Source organism: Panthera leo, chromosome A1 (genome assembly GCF_018350215.1).
Source record: "Panthera leo isolate Ple1 chromosome A1, P.leo_Ple1_pat1.1, whole genome shotgun sequence".
NCBI lineage: Eukaryota > Metazoa > Chordata > Mammalia > Carnivora > Felidae > Panthera > Panthera leo.
In genome coordinates, this window is record NC_056679.1 from 204,452,300 (window position 1) to 204,465,600 (window position 13,301).

General features: G+C 36.7%; 1 protein-coding gene across 6 annotated transcripts in view; it reads right to left on the bottom strand.

Annotated features, from left to right (window-relative positions):
• CCDC152 (coiled-coil domain containing 152) overlaps positions 1-12,934 on the bottom strand; it is a 28,661-nt gene extending 15,727 nt beyond the window's left edge. Inside the window, exons 1-4 of one of the 6 annotated variants that reach the window (XM_042950807.1) lie at positions 12,880-12,934; positions 10,741-10,829; positions 8,713-8,818; positions 3,714-3,782 (exon numbers count right to left, since the gene is read on the bottom strand). In XM_042950807.1, the coding sequence (XP_042806741.1) occupies positions 3,714-3,782; positions 8,713-8,818; positions 10,741-10,827 (262 nt within the window). In that variant the 5' untranslated portion in view covers positions 10,828-10,829; positions 12,880-12,934. The other 5 variants (XM_042950799.1, XM_042950789.1, XM_042950767.1 and 2 more) reach the window with 5 other exon arrangements.
• Positions 12,935-13,301: the final 367 nt, after the last annotated feature.

The following is a 13,301-nucleotide window of genomic DNA, read 5'->3' on the forward strand; positions in this document are numbered from 1 at the left end:
GGCCCTGCACTCAGAAGGGTGCAACGCTTGCTTTAACATTCTGCCACTAATGTCTTGAAGTTCTTTTTGTCTTCGAACTTATATTTTTAAGTAAATTCCAGTGGGACAATGGAGCATGCATGTGAGCAGAGAAGATAAGAGCAACATCTCTGTCTTGCCACTACATTCATACACGGCACTTGCAATGCCCCATGAACACAGAATTCTGGTGGACTCATGATACTTGGGAGTTCAGCAAGACTCAAAAATACAAGTACAAGGTAAACATGTTCCATCTGCAACTAAGTAAGCAAGGGGCCTCATTTTCTTTTTCACTAGAACTCGCTTCAAATGCAGAAACAAAGCAGTAGCATTCTAAGAAATATGAATGACCAAGCAACTCTACCATGTCCTTTCTTAATTCTGTTATTTCCCTCTATTAACCCAATAATTATGCTAAAAATGAAGACATAAAAGGAAAGAGAAGGATAGGAAAATTCACAGTTCCTTTTCCTTTTAGTCCATCTTTAGTAAGTGTAGGTAGAGAGTATTGGTAGCAAGGGCAGGTATCAAGAAGTAAAATGAGGGGCTTTTGGGTGGTTCAGTTGGTTGAAAGTTTGAGTTCAGGTCAGGTCATGATTTCACAGGTTTGTGAGTTTGAGCTCTGCGTCCTGGCTTGCTGCTATCAGCGTGGAACCCGCCTGGATCCTCTGTTTCCCTCTCTCTCTCTGCCCCTCTCTTGCTCTCTCTCTCTCTCTCTCTCAAAAATAAATAAAATTTAAAAAAAAGAAGTAAAATGAATAATAAATGGTTTAGGTAGTTTTGCGCAGCATTTACACTATTCTGGTAAGAATGAAACAAATATGCATGTGCAAGCTAGGAAGTATTAATTATGTACTTTTGTGATTCTGCATAGGAGTTAAATGCTCATGTCTTTGGATTTAAAATTCATTTGCACAATATAAAGATGAATGGTAACATTTATGTTCCTAATTAAAATTTTTCATTCTTTTTTACTTACAGCAACATTAACAGCAAATACAAAAACCTGTCAAGTTGAGAGAGACCACAGAAGAAAGAAAAAAAGCTCTATATTTTAGAACTTTTAATGTTACTTTTTTCCTGCCTTTTGCACATTAGGCCCCACATTTTCATTTGGAATGGGGCCCTGCAAATTATGTAGTTGGCCTTGTTTATATGTTTTGTTCTTTAGCTTTCTTTTAATGTGCCATTAGCAAATCTCTTTTGGAAGGAGGCAATTTTTAAATAATGAAGATTCTGAAGTATATTCTCATAGCAGACCATTTCTCCATACAGAATATACTTATATAAATGTAGCATTTTCCCAAGGATGTACTAGAAGCTAGCATGTCAAATTACTGCATGTTGAAAGAAGTTTTTCTACATTTTTCAAACTACTTTTAATTTGAGCAATACTTTTTTCTTTAGGAGTAACTTGTCATTGATTAGTTTACTTTCTCAGATAATTCTTTTACAAAATAGCACTCAACTATGTGCTATTGTCCTTTTTAAAACATTCTTGTCAGTGATCAATTCTGATTAAATCACTCTGCTTACTACAATTTTGTAAAGTTGTACTATACATAATGATGTCTTCCTGGAAACCTACCCTGATAGAGTCTAAGGGCCGAAATAAATTCAAATTATTCAAGTTCAGTTCAAACAGGGAAAAAAAAGCAATACGAAATTGCAAGAAATCATTTAGAGATAATTGGAAAAAACGAGTTTGAATTCTACTGATTTTGAAGGTGCTCTGTGTTTACAGTTGATTTCATGTGTCTCCCTCTTTTCTTCATATGACACCCTGCCAACGTGTTTCAATTTCTAAACTAAATTCCTGAATTCTCCTCTAATGGACAAAAATCTCTGAATCTTGTTTTCTTTGCCCTGGTAGTAACTAACCATAAGTTAGATGGCATAATGTAACTATCTTTAATACAATGTATTATAGGGGTTCTCCTAAACCAGTATATAATATATAGTAATATGATACAGGAAAAATCCCTATCATTTGATATATTGTGATGAATTACTCTACTAAGGACCCATGTCCATACTCTAAACTCCAAACACACATTACTTCAAAGACAGGATATTATGACTATGAAAATATTGTATTCTTGAGCATTGGTCAATATTTAATATCTTTTGTACAAAAAATTAATTATAATTCAGTAATGAATATGTTAAACATTAACTTTCTGAGACTTCAAAGTAACTTTAATTTCTGGTAGATGTTTTATTTGAACAAAATCCTAGGAAGAATTCAATTAAAGTACCATTTGAATCCTAGAATAAGAGGACTGTAAGGATTATGAACATTCACAATTTTTTAAATGCAGCTGGGTATTGTATTTAGTCACAGAGAAGGGAAAAGTTGTTCTGAACCATTAGCATTGATATGGAAAATGAAAGCCCAGACCAGGTGTGGGATGGGGATCAAACCCTGAAAAAAAGTGAGCAGACTGCTAGAGTCAAGAAAAATGAAAATCTATTGGACACAAGGGAATCAGAAGTCTGCAGGACTAAGCCAAAAGAAAAGGCATTGGAGAGGCACCTGGGTGGGTCAGTCAGTTAGGTATCTGACTTGATTTCGGCTCAGGTCATGATCTCATCATTTGTGGGATGGAGCTCTGTATTGGACCCTGCTTGGGATTCATTCTCTCCCTCTTTCTGTCCCCACCCTGCTCGCACTCTCTCTCAAAATAAACAAACAGTAAAAACACAGAAAAGAAAAGGCACTGGAGATGGTGTAGTTCTCTATATTACTCTTTTGCTCTCCAGAGGAGCTGAATCCTCTCTGTACTGCAGATGCTGCCTGACAATGTAAGTGTAAAGTCTTTTAATACAATTTCTATATTTGTTTCATCAACCCTTGAGGAGATATTTTAAGGTAAAACAATGGGGAAAAAGGAAGAATAGTAATTCTTAAAGATAAATACCAGAACATTATAAAGACAATAAGGAATAACATGCCAAAGCAAATAAATGGTGTGTAAGATCATTATCATACTTCACCTACATATAAAAAGTACTTTATGATAACAATAGAAGACTAAGGTAAAAACATTCTTGTTTGATGAGAGTTTTATGTTGGAAGGGACTCTGAACTAGGGACTTTCATCTAGTCTCCTATATGAAAGGAAAATCCCAGTAACACTGCACTGTAGCTAACTCAGGATGAACACTTGGTTGCTTCATCTGTTTTGTCAATGAAGAGGCCTATTGGGTTATCACGACTAGTAAAAATAAAATAAGCTGAATATGCTGGCTTCATTTACACAAACATAGCTTTAGTCTCTGATAAAACACTAAATCATGAACTATCACTGCTGTTTGAATAGTATATTCATCATGTAACTACTACGAAATACCTACTCTTCAAAACTGAACACAGGATCATTAAAAACCAAGAGTACTTCTGAGAACAAATATATTTCTAAACTTTTGAAAATAATAAAGAGAATTATGAATATGATTATAAAATATCCTCTGATGTTCCTGTCAGAATATGACTGAATTATTCTGTTCAGCATGGTATTTCTTATTTCATAACAATTTAGGAACGTATTATTTTGTAATGAGAAGTCTTGGCATTAGCCGATGAGTTTAACAAGTCCAGATTAAAAGAAACTTACTGTCAGTGATGTAAAAACTCTATTTTTAAAGGCACTCAAATATATCATATTTTCAAAGATTTTTTTCTAACTTACCTTTCAAATTATGTTGATGTTCAATGGTCTGCTGTAGCCCTTTTATCATATTATGAAGAGCAGAACATTCTAAAATATGAAAGACACATTTATTTGAAAATTATTCTCTTTCATTTTGGAACTATGCACTGGTATGACATACTAACTTCCATTCTAGTTGGGCATCTGTTTTGATGGTTAAATATTAAATACCATATTTGCATCTAATAAAAAGTTACCTGTGTATAATAATACCATTGATTGTTTACTCTGCCAGCTATTACACTAAGTGCATTATGAACATTACCCCAATTAGTTTTCAAAATGATACTGAGAAGTTGGTATTATCCTGATTTTACAAAGAGAGATGGTCATCCATAGAGGTTTGGTTACTTGCCCAGGATTTTAGAGTTAATAAGTAGAAGGTATGGACTTGAGCATATGTTTTTCTCATTTCAAATCCTGCTCTTAATCTGCTATTCAATACCTCCTGGGGAATTATAGGATATAGTGATGAAACCATGAAACTTGGAGTCCAAGGAAATAGAATAGAGTTTCCTCTCCACTCTCTAGCTATGACACCCTGGACAAGCTTTTTGAGCTTTAGATTCTCCATCTGCAAAATAAAAGTATGGGTAATACCTATCCTCCTTCACATATAAGACTATTCTCATATATAAGACTAATCTGACAACCAAATGAGAAAATAGTACTCTCTAAATTTACTCACAAATGTTCAATATTGTTATTGTTGTTATTTCTCTCCTCTGTCTCTCAACAATTTGTATATATCTCTTTTCTCCTTTTATCACATTTCATTTATTTGTGGTTCCTCCCACTAGATGGTGAACTCTTTCAGGTAAAGATCATATCTTATCAGTTTTGATATTTATTGCTTCTAATATGGTGGCTATTTCATAGGTATTCAATAGTATTTCTATTTATTGACTAAAGGAAAGAACCCATACTGTGAAGGGAAAATGCAAAATTTTGCCTTTCGGTTAGAGGTCCTACACTCAGTCTCCAGTACTTTCTTCAACTATGCTAATAGAAATGAAAGTACTTTGCAGAAGTTAAAAGCTTTATGCAGATATAAGGTTCTTCTGTTGTGGTTTTTCACTCTTCCTTGTACCCCCTGTACCACCCCCCCCCACCCACTCAAAGTTCCCACCATCCTCCATTTTTTCTCTTTTACTATTTCCTAGTAATAGATTGATGGTTAAATCACACTTGACATTGCCTACTTCATATATGTTACTGTGTTAGCTGCTATAATTAAAAAATTAAGGGGGCACGTAGCTGGTTTAGTCGGTGGAGTGTGCGACTCTTGATCTTAAGGTTGTGAATTTGAGCCCCACATTGGGTGTAGAGATTACTTAAAAATAAAATCTTAAAAAAATTAAGGAGGCATAGACTCTGCCATCACTTCTCTTTGTGCCTTTTAGAGGAATAAATAGATAGCTGAAGCTATTTCAGTACAGTTGACTCTTGAACAACATTGGATGTTTAGAGGTGCTGATTCCTGTGCAGTTGAAAATCTGAGTGTGGATGTGCTTGGATGGCTCAGTCGGTTAAATGTCCAACTTCGGCTCGGGTCATAATCTCGTGGTTTGTGAGTTTGAGCCCCGCGTGGGGCTCTGTGCTGACAGCTCAGAGCCTGGAGACTGCTTCAGATTCTATGTCTCCCTCTCTCTCTGCCCCTCCCCTGCTTGCATTCTGTCTCTCTCTGTTTCTCAAAAGTGAATAAACATTAAAAAATTAAAAAAAAAATCTGAGTGTGACCTTTGACTTCAAAAAGTGAACTACTGGGGCATCTGGCTGACTCAGTTGGTAGAGCATGTGACTCTTGATCTTGGGATTGTGAGTTCGAGCCTCACATTGAATGTAGAGTTTACTTTAAAAAAAAAAGTTTCCAAAACTTAACTACTAATAGCCTACTATTGGCCAGAACCTTACTGATAACATAATGTCACTAACACATATTTTGTGTTATATGTATTATAGCCTATATTCCTATAATAAAGTAAGCTAGAGAAAAGAAAATGTTATTAGGAAAATCAGAAGGAAGAGCAAACACATTTATAGTATTGTACTGTCTTTATCAAAAAAACATGCACATGTGAGTGAATTCATGCAGTTCAAACTCATGTTGTTCAAGGGTCAACTGTAATCAGCAAATTGAAAACAGAGCCCTGAAACTGAAAGTATACTGAATTTTTTAAAAAATGTGTATTTTCAAAATATGAACACAAGGTGGCTCTCTCAACACTTTTTTTTCCCAAAGGAAAATGGCTCAATAAAAATTGTTCATAAGGTAGAATACCATTCCTTATTTTAGAATAATGGCTTTTAATTCTTTGCAAACCTTTATCCACATTATCATTTCTGTTGGATTTTAGAATGAATACTATCCTATCCAATGCTTCTTAAAAGCTAGAGCTCAGAATATTAAGCTACTTGTTTAAAAAAAATTTTTTTTAACATTATTTATTTTAGAGAGACAGAGCATGAGCAGGGGAGGGGCAGAGAGAGGGAGACACAGAATTCCAAGCAGACTCCAGGCTCCAAGCTGTCAGCACAGAGCCTGACGTGGGGCTTGAACTCACAAACCACGAGATCATGACCTGAGCCAAAGCTGACGGCTCAACCGACTGAGCCACCCAGGTGCCCCTAAGCTACTTCTTAATACTGTATAATTTAGTAAATAAATGGTGGTTTTGAGCTCACTTTAGGCTCTGCCATTAACTAGCAATTTGAACATTAATATCTATTTCACAAAGCACTTGGAAATGTTGAATACAATTATGTATGAAAAGTACTTGGCCATTAATACTAACATTATTATCATCTTCAACTGGCACAGAAATTCTTTATCTGGTATCCAATGTAGAAAATATAATGTCATGACCTCATTCTTTATTGTTGAACAAATCGAATCATATATCTAGTTTGTTATTCCTCTCTAGGTCAGTTGGTACACACTTGACTCTACAAACTTATTCCTACTAGTTCTTTTACTTCTGCTGCGTATTATCCAGTAAAAAGGCCATTAGATTTAGAATAAGTAGAGCTGGATTTTAAAAAAGTATTTAATTATTTTTTCAAATGATAAATACACACGAAATACTAGTATAGTAAAAAATGATTATCTCTCCAGTTTCGGCCTCTAGACTAACCAGTTTCCCTTCCCCCAAAGCAAGCACTGTTACCAGGATACTGAGGCTGTTTATCTTTCCAGAGATACACAAATGTATCAGGGAGAGGGTTTTCTGTGTGTACAAAGATATTTTTATAAAAATGATAGATGGTTGTGAACACTGTTGTTTTCATTTATGGTATCTTGGAGATTATTCTGTATCATATAGAACTACTTTTTCTTTTATCAGCTGCCATAATTTAACCAGAATCCTACTGATGGATCACACTCGGAAAGGCCTTCTCCGTACTAAAAAACACACAAAAAACCCCACAAAAACCCATATTCTATTCTATTTTTTGGGTGGTTTCATTTTTTTCACCTTTGATTAACTTTATTTGTTGGCATAGTTTTAGATGTACAGAAAAATCAGGAAGGTATTAGAGTTGCCAAATATCCTACACCCAGTTTCCCGTTATTAATACCTAACATTAGTATGAGATGTTTGTTACAATTAATGAACCAATGTTGATACATTATTATTAACTAAAATCTATACTTTATTCAGATTTTCTTAGTTTTTACCTTATGTTCTTTTTCTGTTCTAGGATCCCATCCACAATACCATATTGCATTTACTCATCATGTCTTCTCAGTGTCCTCTTGGCTGTGCTAGTTTCTCAGTTTTCTTGTGTTTGATGACCTTGACAGTTTTGCAGAGTGCTGGTCAGGTATTTTGTAGAAAAGCCCTTTTTGGGGATTTGTCTGACGCTTATCTCATGGTTAGATGGGGTTATGGGTCTTTAGGAGGAAGATCATAGAGGTGAAGTGCCATTTTCATCACACCATGTCAAGGGCACATACATACGGCTTTCTCTCCTTTCCCTCCTGACACAGGGCACTTTATTAGTGAGGAGTGTTGGTCTGGGAAAAGGGTGTTGGGATGAACAGGATCAGCAACTATCCTGGGGAACATTCCTAAACATCAAGCATTCCTCCACGAAAATTTAGAGAAAACTCCATCATGGATGAAACCTCCCCAGAGGACAGCACTGTGACCACCCGGCCCCGCCAGCAGTGGTACAAAGGGCACCTAAGGACAGAAGGGCTCCAGTACAGCAGGGCTTCAATGTCAGGCACAGACTGTTGGGGGCATACCAGGAACTTCTCACAGTTCCAAGTGAACACGAGGGAATTCTGGCTCTCTTGAGTTCTCCAGATACCCTGAACTGGTTGCACAGTGAAGCCAAGCACTACTGGGCCTTGAGGGCTGCAGGTGCAGCTGAAGCTCATTTATCTGGGTGTAATCCCAGACCATTGTGCCTCAAAGCAAGTTGGCATTCTCAAAGAGCAGCGCCTTGCCCTGCAAAGAGCCTGGGTTTTCAGGTTCCCTGCAGGCTAGTGGGCGTGCAAAGGATGGACCAAGACCAGGGACACAGCCGGGAGGACAATTGGTTGCTGGGAGCTGAGAGGCACACATGGCCTGGTTGTCCCAGAAGTAAGGGGAGAGCTTTGGACTAGAACAGCCCATTTTTGGCACTAAAATTTTTGACCCATCTGAAATTTCTTTTGGTGTAATTGTGAGACAGGAATTCAACTGTTATTTTTTCCCATGGTTTTGAAGGCTTGGACTTGCCATTTCTTGGTTTAGTGGTCTCCAACAGATTATTTAATTTCTCTCATCCTATGTTTCTTCATTATTGAGGTGGCTTAGTAATACCAATCCTATGTATCAGGGCTATAAAAGATAAAATGAAATGATAGCTCGGAAAGTTCTATGTGAATTTAAAATATTTTACAAATGTATGGTATAATATTAATTGTTGTGGTACCAGAAAATACTCTTATGAGATTTTGTATTTCTTCAGGCAGTAAAGAACTAACCTTTTTTAATTGAAACCTCCTTTGTTTGTGTTACTTTTAACAAATAGTTAGTTTTTTCCAACTGCATATCCAGTATATTATTCTTTCCACTGGTTTCTATCATTTTCTGTAGAAGAAACAATATATATTACCAAAGCAAGGAATGTCGCTATTTTTATTTTATTTTTTTTTACCTAATGATATGAAGACTAATGAAAATACAGACCACTTAATACCTGCAAGTCTAATAATTAAGTCTGGCATATGGTTTATGTAAGCCAACTTCCTCATTTATCTAATTTTAAAAGTAACATGGCAAAAAATTAAAACAGACTAACAGTTATAAAGAGTTATGAAAAGTAAGAATATGAGCTAACTTGGAATCCCCTTCTTTCCAACTATTCAACCCTCAGTCCTATGGTTAACAATTCCTTATACATATTTCCAAAATATTTTATGATTAACTATACAACTATAGGAAAGCATCATATTATACTCTGTTCTGCACCTTGGATGTTCCACTTAGAACTATTATCTTGGAGATGATGTCCATACAAGCACATCTAGGTCTACTTTGTTCTTTTTAAGACCTGCATTGAGTTTCACTTATGAATATACTGTAATTTATTTAACTAGTCCCCTTACTGAGGATAATTTGTGTTGTTTTCACTTTTTTTTTTTTTTTTTTTTTTTTTTGCTATTACAAATAATGAATAAACCTTCAACATACCTTTTTGGTATCTTTGTGTACAGTGTAATAGCTGACATATACCCTTCAGACAGCTTCAAAAATCCTCAATTAATTGTATCATCTATATCTCTACCCACTTCCCCATTCTCTCTGCCTCTGAATTTATCTTAAAGCAACTCCCTGACATTATATTATTTCATCCACAAATATCACCGTCTATATGTATCTCTAACAGGTAAGATTCTTAAAAATACAACCACAATACTTTATCACATCAAAAAATCAATATTTCTTATTTAAAATATTTAAGGATATGACAGATATTTCTAAATAATCTCCAAAAATTTTGCACCAATTCCTCTCCCACGAACAGTGCTTCTTATTTCTTTCTCTATTCTCTCTTATTTTAGTAAGAATCACTTGGTTAAGAAAACTCAAGTTCATTGTTTAAAAAAGTTCATAATGTGGGGCACCTGGGTGGCTCAGTCAGTTAAATGTCTGACTCTTGACCCCAGCTCATGAGTTCAAGTCCTGCATTGGGCTCTGCAGGGGTGTGAAGCCTACTTAAAAAAAAGCTCATAATGTTATCTCAAAATACCCATTGTCATGAAATTCCTTTATTATGGACATACCAGACTGTGCAGAGGAAAAGAAGGAATAGAGAAGAATGATAAAGAGAGAAAATAGAGGTAGGTATTATCCTCTTTCCCACCCTTGCTTCAAAAACCCACTCCCCAAATCTTTCATTTATTCACCTATATCTTCTCAACAACTATTCTTATTCCTCTCCAAGGCAGACAAGGGGGAAAAAACCTAATATATACTTGTGGGTTTGGTTTATCATGTAATTTGTCTAGATTTGGGGAGAGGAACTTCAAATACATCTGTTTTTAGGCAACAGAGAAGGAAAAAGGAACAGCAGAGGAAAGAGTAAAAAAAAAAAAAATTAGAGTTAGTCATAATGGTAAGAGACTGAGGATTGAGTTTATTTTATTTCAATTCTTATTAAACCATTCCTGAGTTTATGGACATTTTGAACATTTAAGTATGTATTTTCCTTTTAACTTTAGCCAAAGTATATCAACTATTTCCAAAATGTCCCAGAAACATTTTGATGTATTAGTACAAATGATCCAAAATGAAATATATTTTAAATATGGATTTTAAAAATGAGAAAGGACTTAGCAAAAATATATTTCCATTGTCTTTACTTTGCTTATTTTTTGGTACATTTTTCTTTACTTCCCAAATTCTTCCACTGGCAAAATCTATTTCCCTTTAATACTATAACTTTTATACTATATACTTTTATACTATATATAGTTTTTCTACTATAACTGTTTTATATCTTTACATACCTTTTCTATCTGTGAGAAATCACTTATAAGCTTGTCGAGATTCACACCGCTAATCTTTTTCATACATCCTTCGCTGCTTTGACTCATGTCTAAACTAGTGAAGAGTAAATAGGGTTAAAAAATAGATGAAGAAGTAAACAAAAGCTGTACAATAGTGACAATAAGTCAAATACTAATGTTTCTGTACTCCACGCATAGAGCACCTACTTGAGCTCCATTGCACGTGGAAAATTTTTGCTATACACATTAATAATAGTCAAATGCATTAAGGCCTCTCCATTCTTCTGCATGCCACCCAAGTTTTCTCTAAACAATCTAAAATTAGTGCAATGTTATGTGCATATGTAGAAATTATTTGTCCCTGTTACACAAAAAACTATTCCATTGTTCAACTCATCTTCTTGCCATCAGTATGACAGGACTCAAAATCTGGTGTACTGCTAAATCTGATGTGTGACTTTTAAATACAGGTATTCTCAATGTACGGTGTTTAAAATTTTCATAACTATCATGCCACGAGTATTTTTTGCTGTATTTCCTGGTAGTGTGCTTATTGCCATGGACTGAATTGTGTCCCCCTGCCCCTCAAATTCCTCTGGGTATAACCAGCTAACTGCAAAGAATGAGTTTTAGTTTTAGTCCTATGGAACCAATCATAAGAAATTCTACATTATTCTGGAGGTAAACTCATCCAGTTAGGATGAAGAAATTGACCTTCACAAAAGTGCTAGCATTTACACTTGGGGATGGGAGAGTGTTTAGAAGAATTAGGATTAATACAATCTAAAAGTATGAGACACTTTAGACTTTTCACAAGTGAAGTGCAAGGAGAAAATACAAATTTGAAATTTAGGCATTCTTGATTAAGGAAAGAACATATGCCAATGCCTGGTGTGTGAAAGTGGTAATGGAAACTAGTCCAAAGTAAAAGGTAAATAAAATTCCTAATTTTACAGGTCATATTATTGTTTCAAATGAAGTACAACACAACAGACATTGCTTTGACAATTTGTTACTTCACAAATCTCGTTTCCTTCCTCTTTTTGATTGGACGTTAAATCACATGTATGACATCTGACAACTATTAGTGGTTTTTAAATGAAAGAATTTTTAGCTGTGCATTTTCAGCTTACTGAATTATTATTCAAGTAAAACTATATAAAAATCCCTTTAAAAATTACAACTTGATCTTTAAGGCAGGAAAATAATTGTAATTAGCGTCCCATAATAAATACAGCAAAATTCTTTTTTGGGGTAAAGCTTAACAATCATCAGTATTTGATAACTGTTACTCTTTAATAGAACTATAGGATAATCTGAGGTAGTTAATGCAAAACTTTCCCCCGTCCCCCCCCCCCCAACATTTTTCTTTTTAGTTCCTAACATTTTACATAAAAAGGTTTTACTACAGTTCTCAGATCCCAGCTCTTGAATTAAATTCATTTTAATTTCAGCTTGATTTTCCTCCCAAAAGCCTCTGTTCTAATGAGACTCTGGGAGTGTTTTTCTTTTTAAAACCATCGCTAATATTCCACTGGCTGTTATTGCATGCCGTTCCGCCCGGTGTAGGAGTTTGTCACACAGGCTGAAAAGCCATCCAATCCATTTCTAGGTGTCTTCACGGTACCCCCCAATTTCCTCCATCAACATCTCTTCAGTGGCTGTGGCCTTCGTGCCCGTGAAACTAGGAAACAAGCTGGTGATTCAGTGCCGGTCAAATTCTTCGGTGAGAAGCAGGGACTGACTTGTGACCTTCTGGCCCAGCAGCAACCACCCCCTCAAGTGGGTGACAGCGCCCTTTTCTCCCTGGCTCTTATGCCAACCAGCATCTGGGCCTCAACTCTGTCTCTCCCCCTCCCCGGCTCGGCGGGGCCCGAGGACAGACTGGGGGTGGGGGTGGGGCTCCTCCTCTCCCCTCCCTGCTGCGCTCCGTGAACGCACGCTCGGTCCCGAGGCTCGGGGCTCCCGCTCCCTCCACCCGCGTGCGGGGGACCAGAGGGACCCAACTCTACTGCAGGACTCGCACCAGCGGGCCTGACGGGAGTGGATGGCTTAGGAGACGTGAGGAGGTATGAAGAAAAGAATTTCCAAGGCCAAAGTGGGAATTTCGAACCCGGGGACAAAAGGCCTGGAGCGTACCTGACGCCGCTCACAGTTCCCCACAGTCTCCCGCGTCACCACTTCCGGGTGCTGGTCCGCCCCGCACTGCTGTCCCCTCCCCGGAAGCAAGTTCCCCCAACAATAGGCCCGCCCTTCTCCCGGCCCCGACCTGGGCCGCCAGTTTTCCACCTCCGGTGGTCCCTGCCTCCTTGGCCCTTGCTCGCCTCAGCATCTGGTGCTTCTTAGATATTTTTTTCTGGTTTCTGGGACATGACCCAACATCTAGTGCCTGCCAGATTCCTAATTATTTCCCTGACCAAAGAATAAATCACATTGGTTTTAAGTTTGGAGCAGTGAGTCAGCATCATTGAATTAATAATCCATATTTATTTGAGTAACTTATGAAATAGGCTTATAATGTACGAAGAGACTGTGCTAGGTGATGGAGATGAAAGCATGAA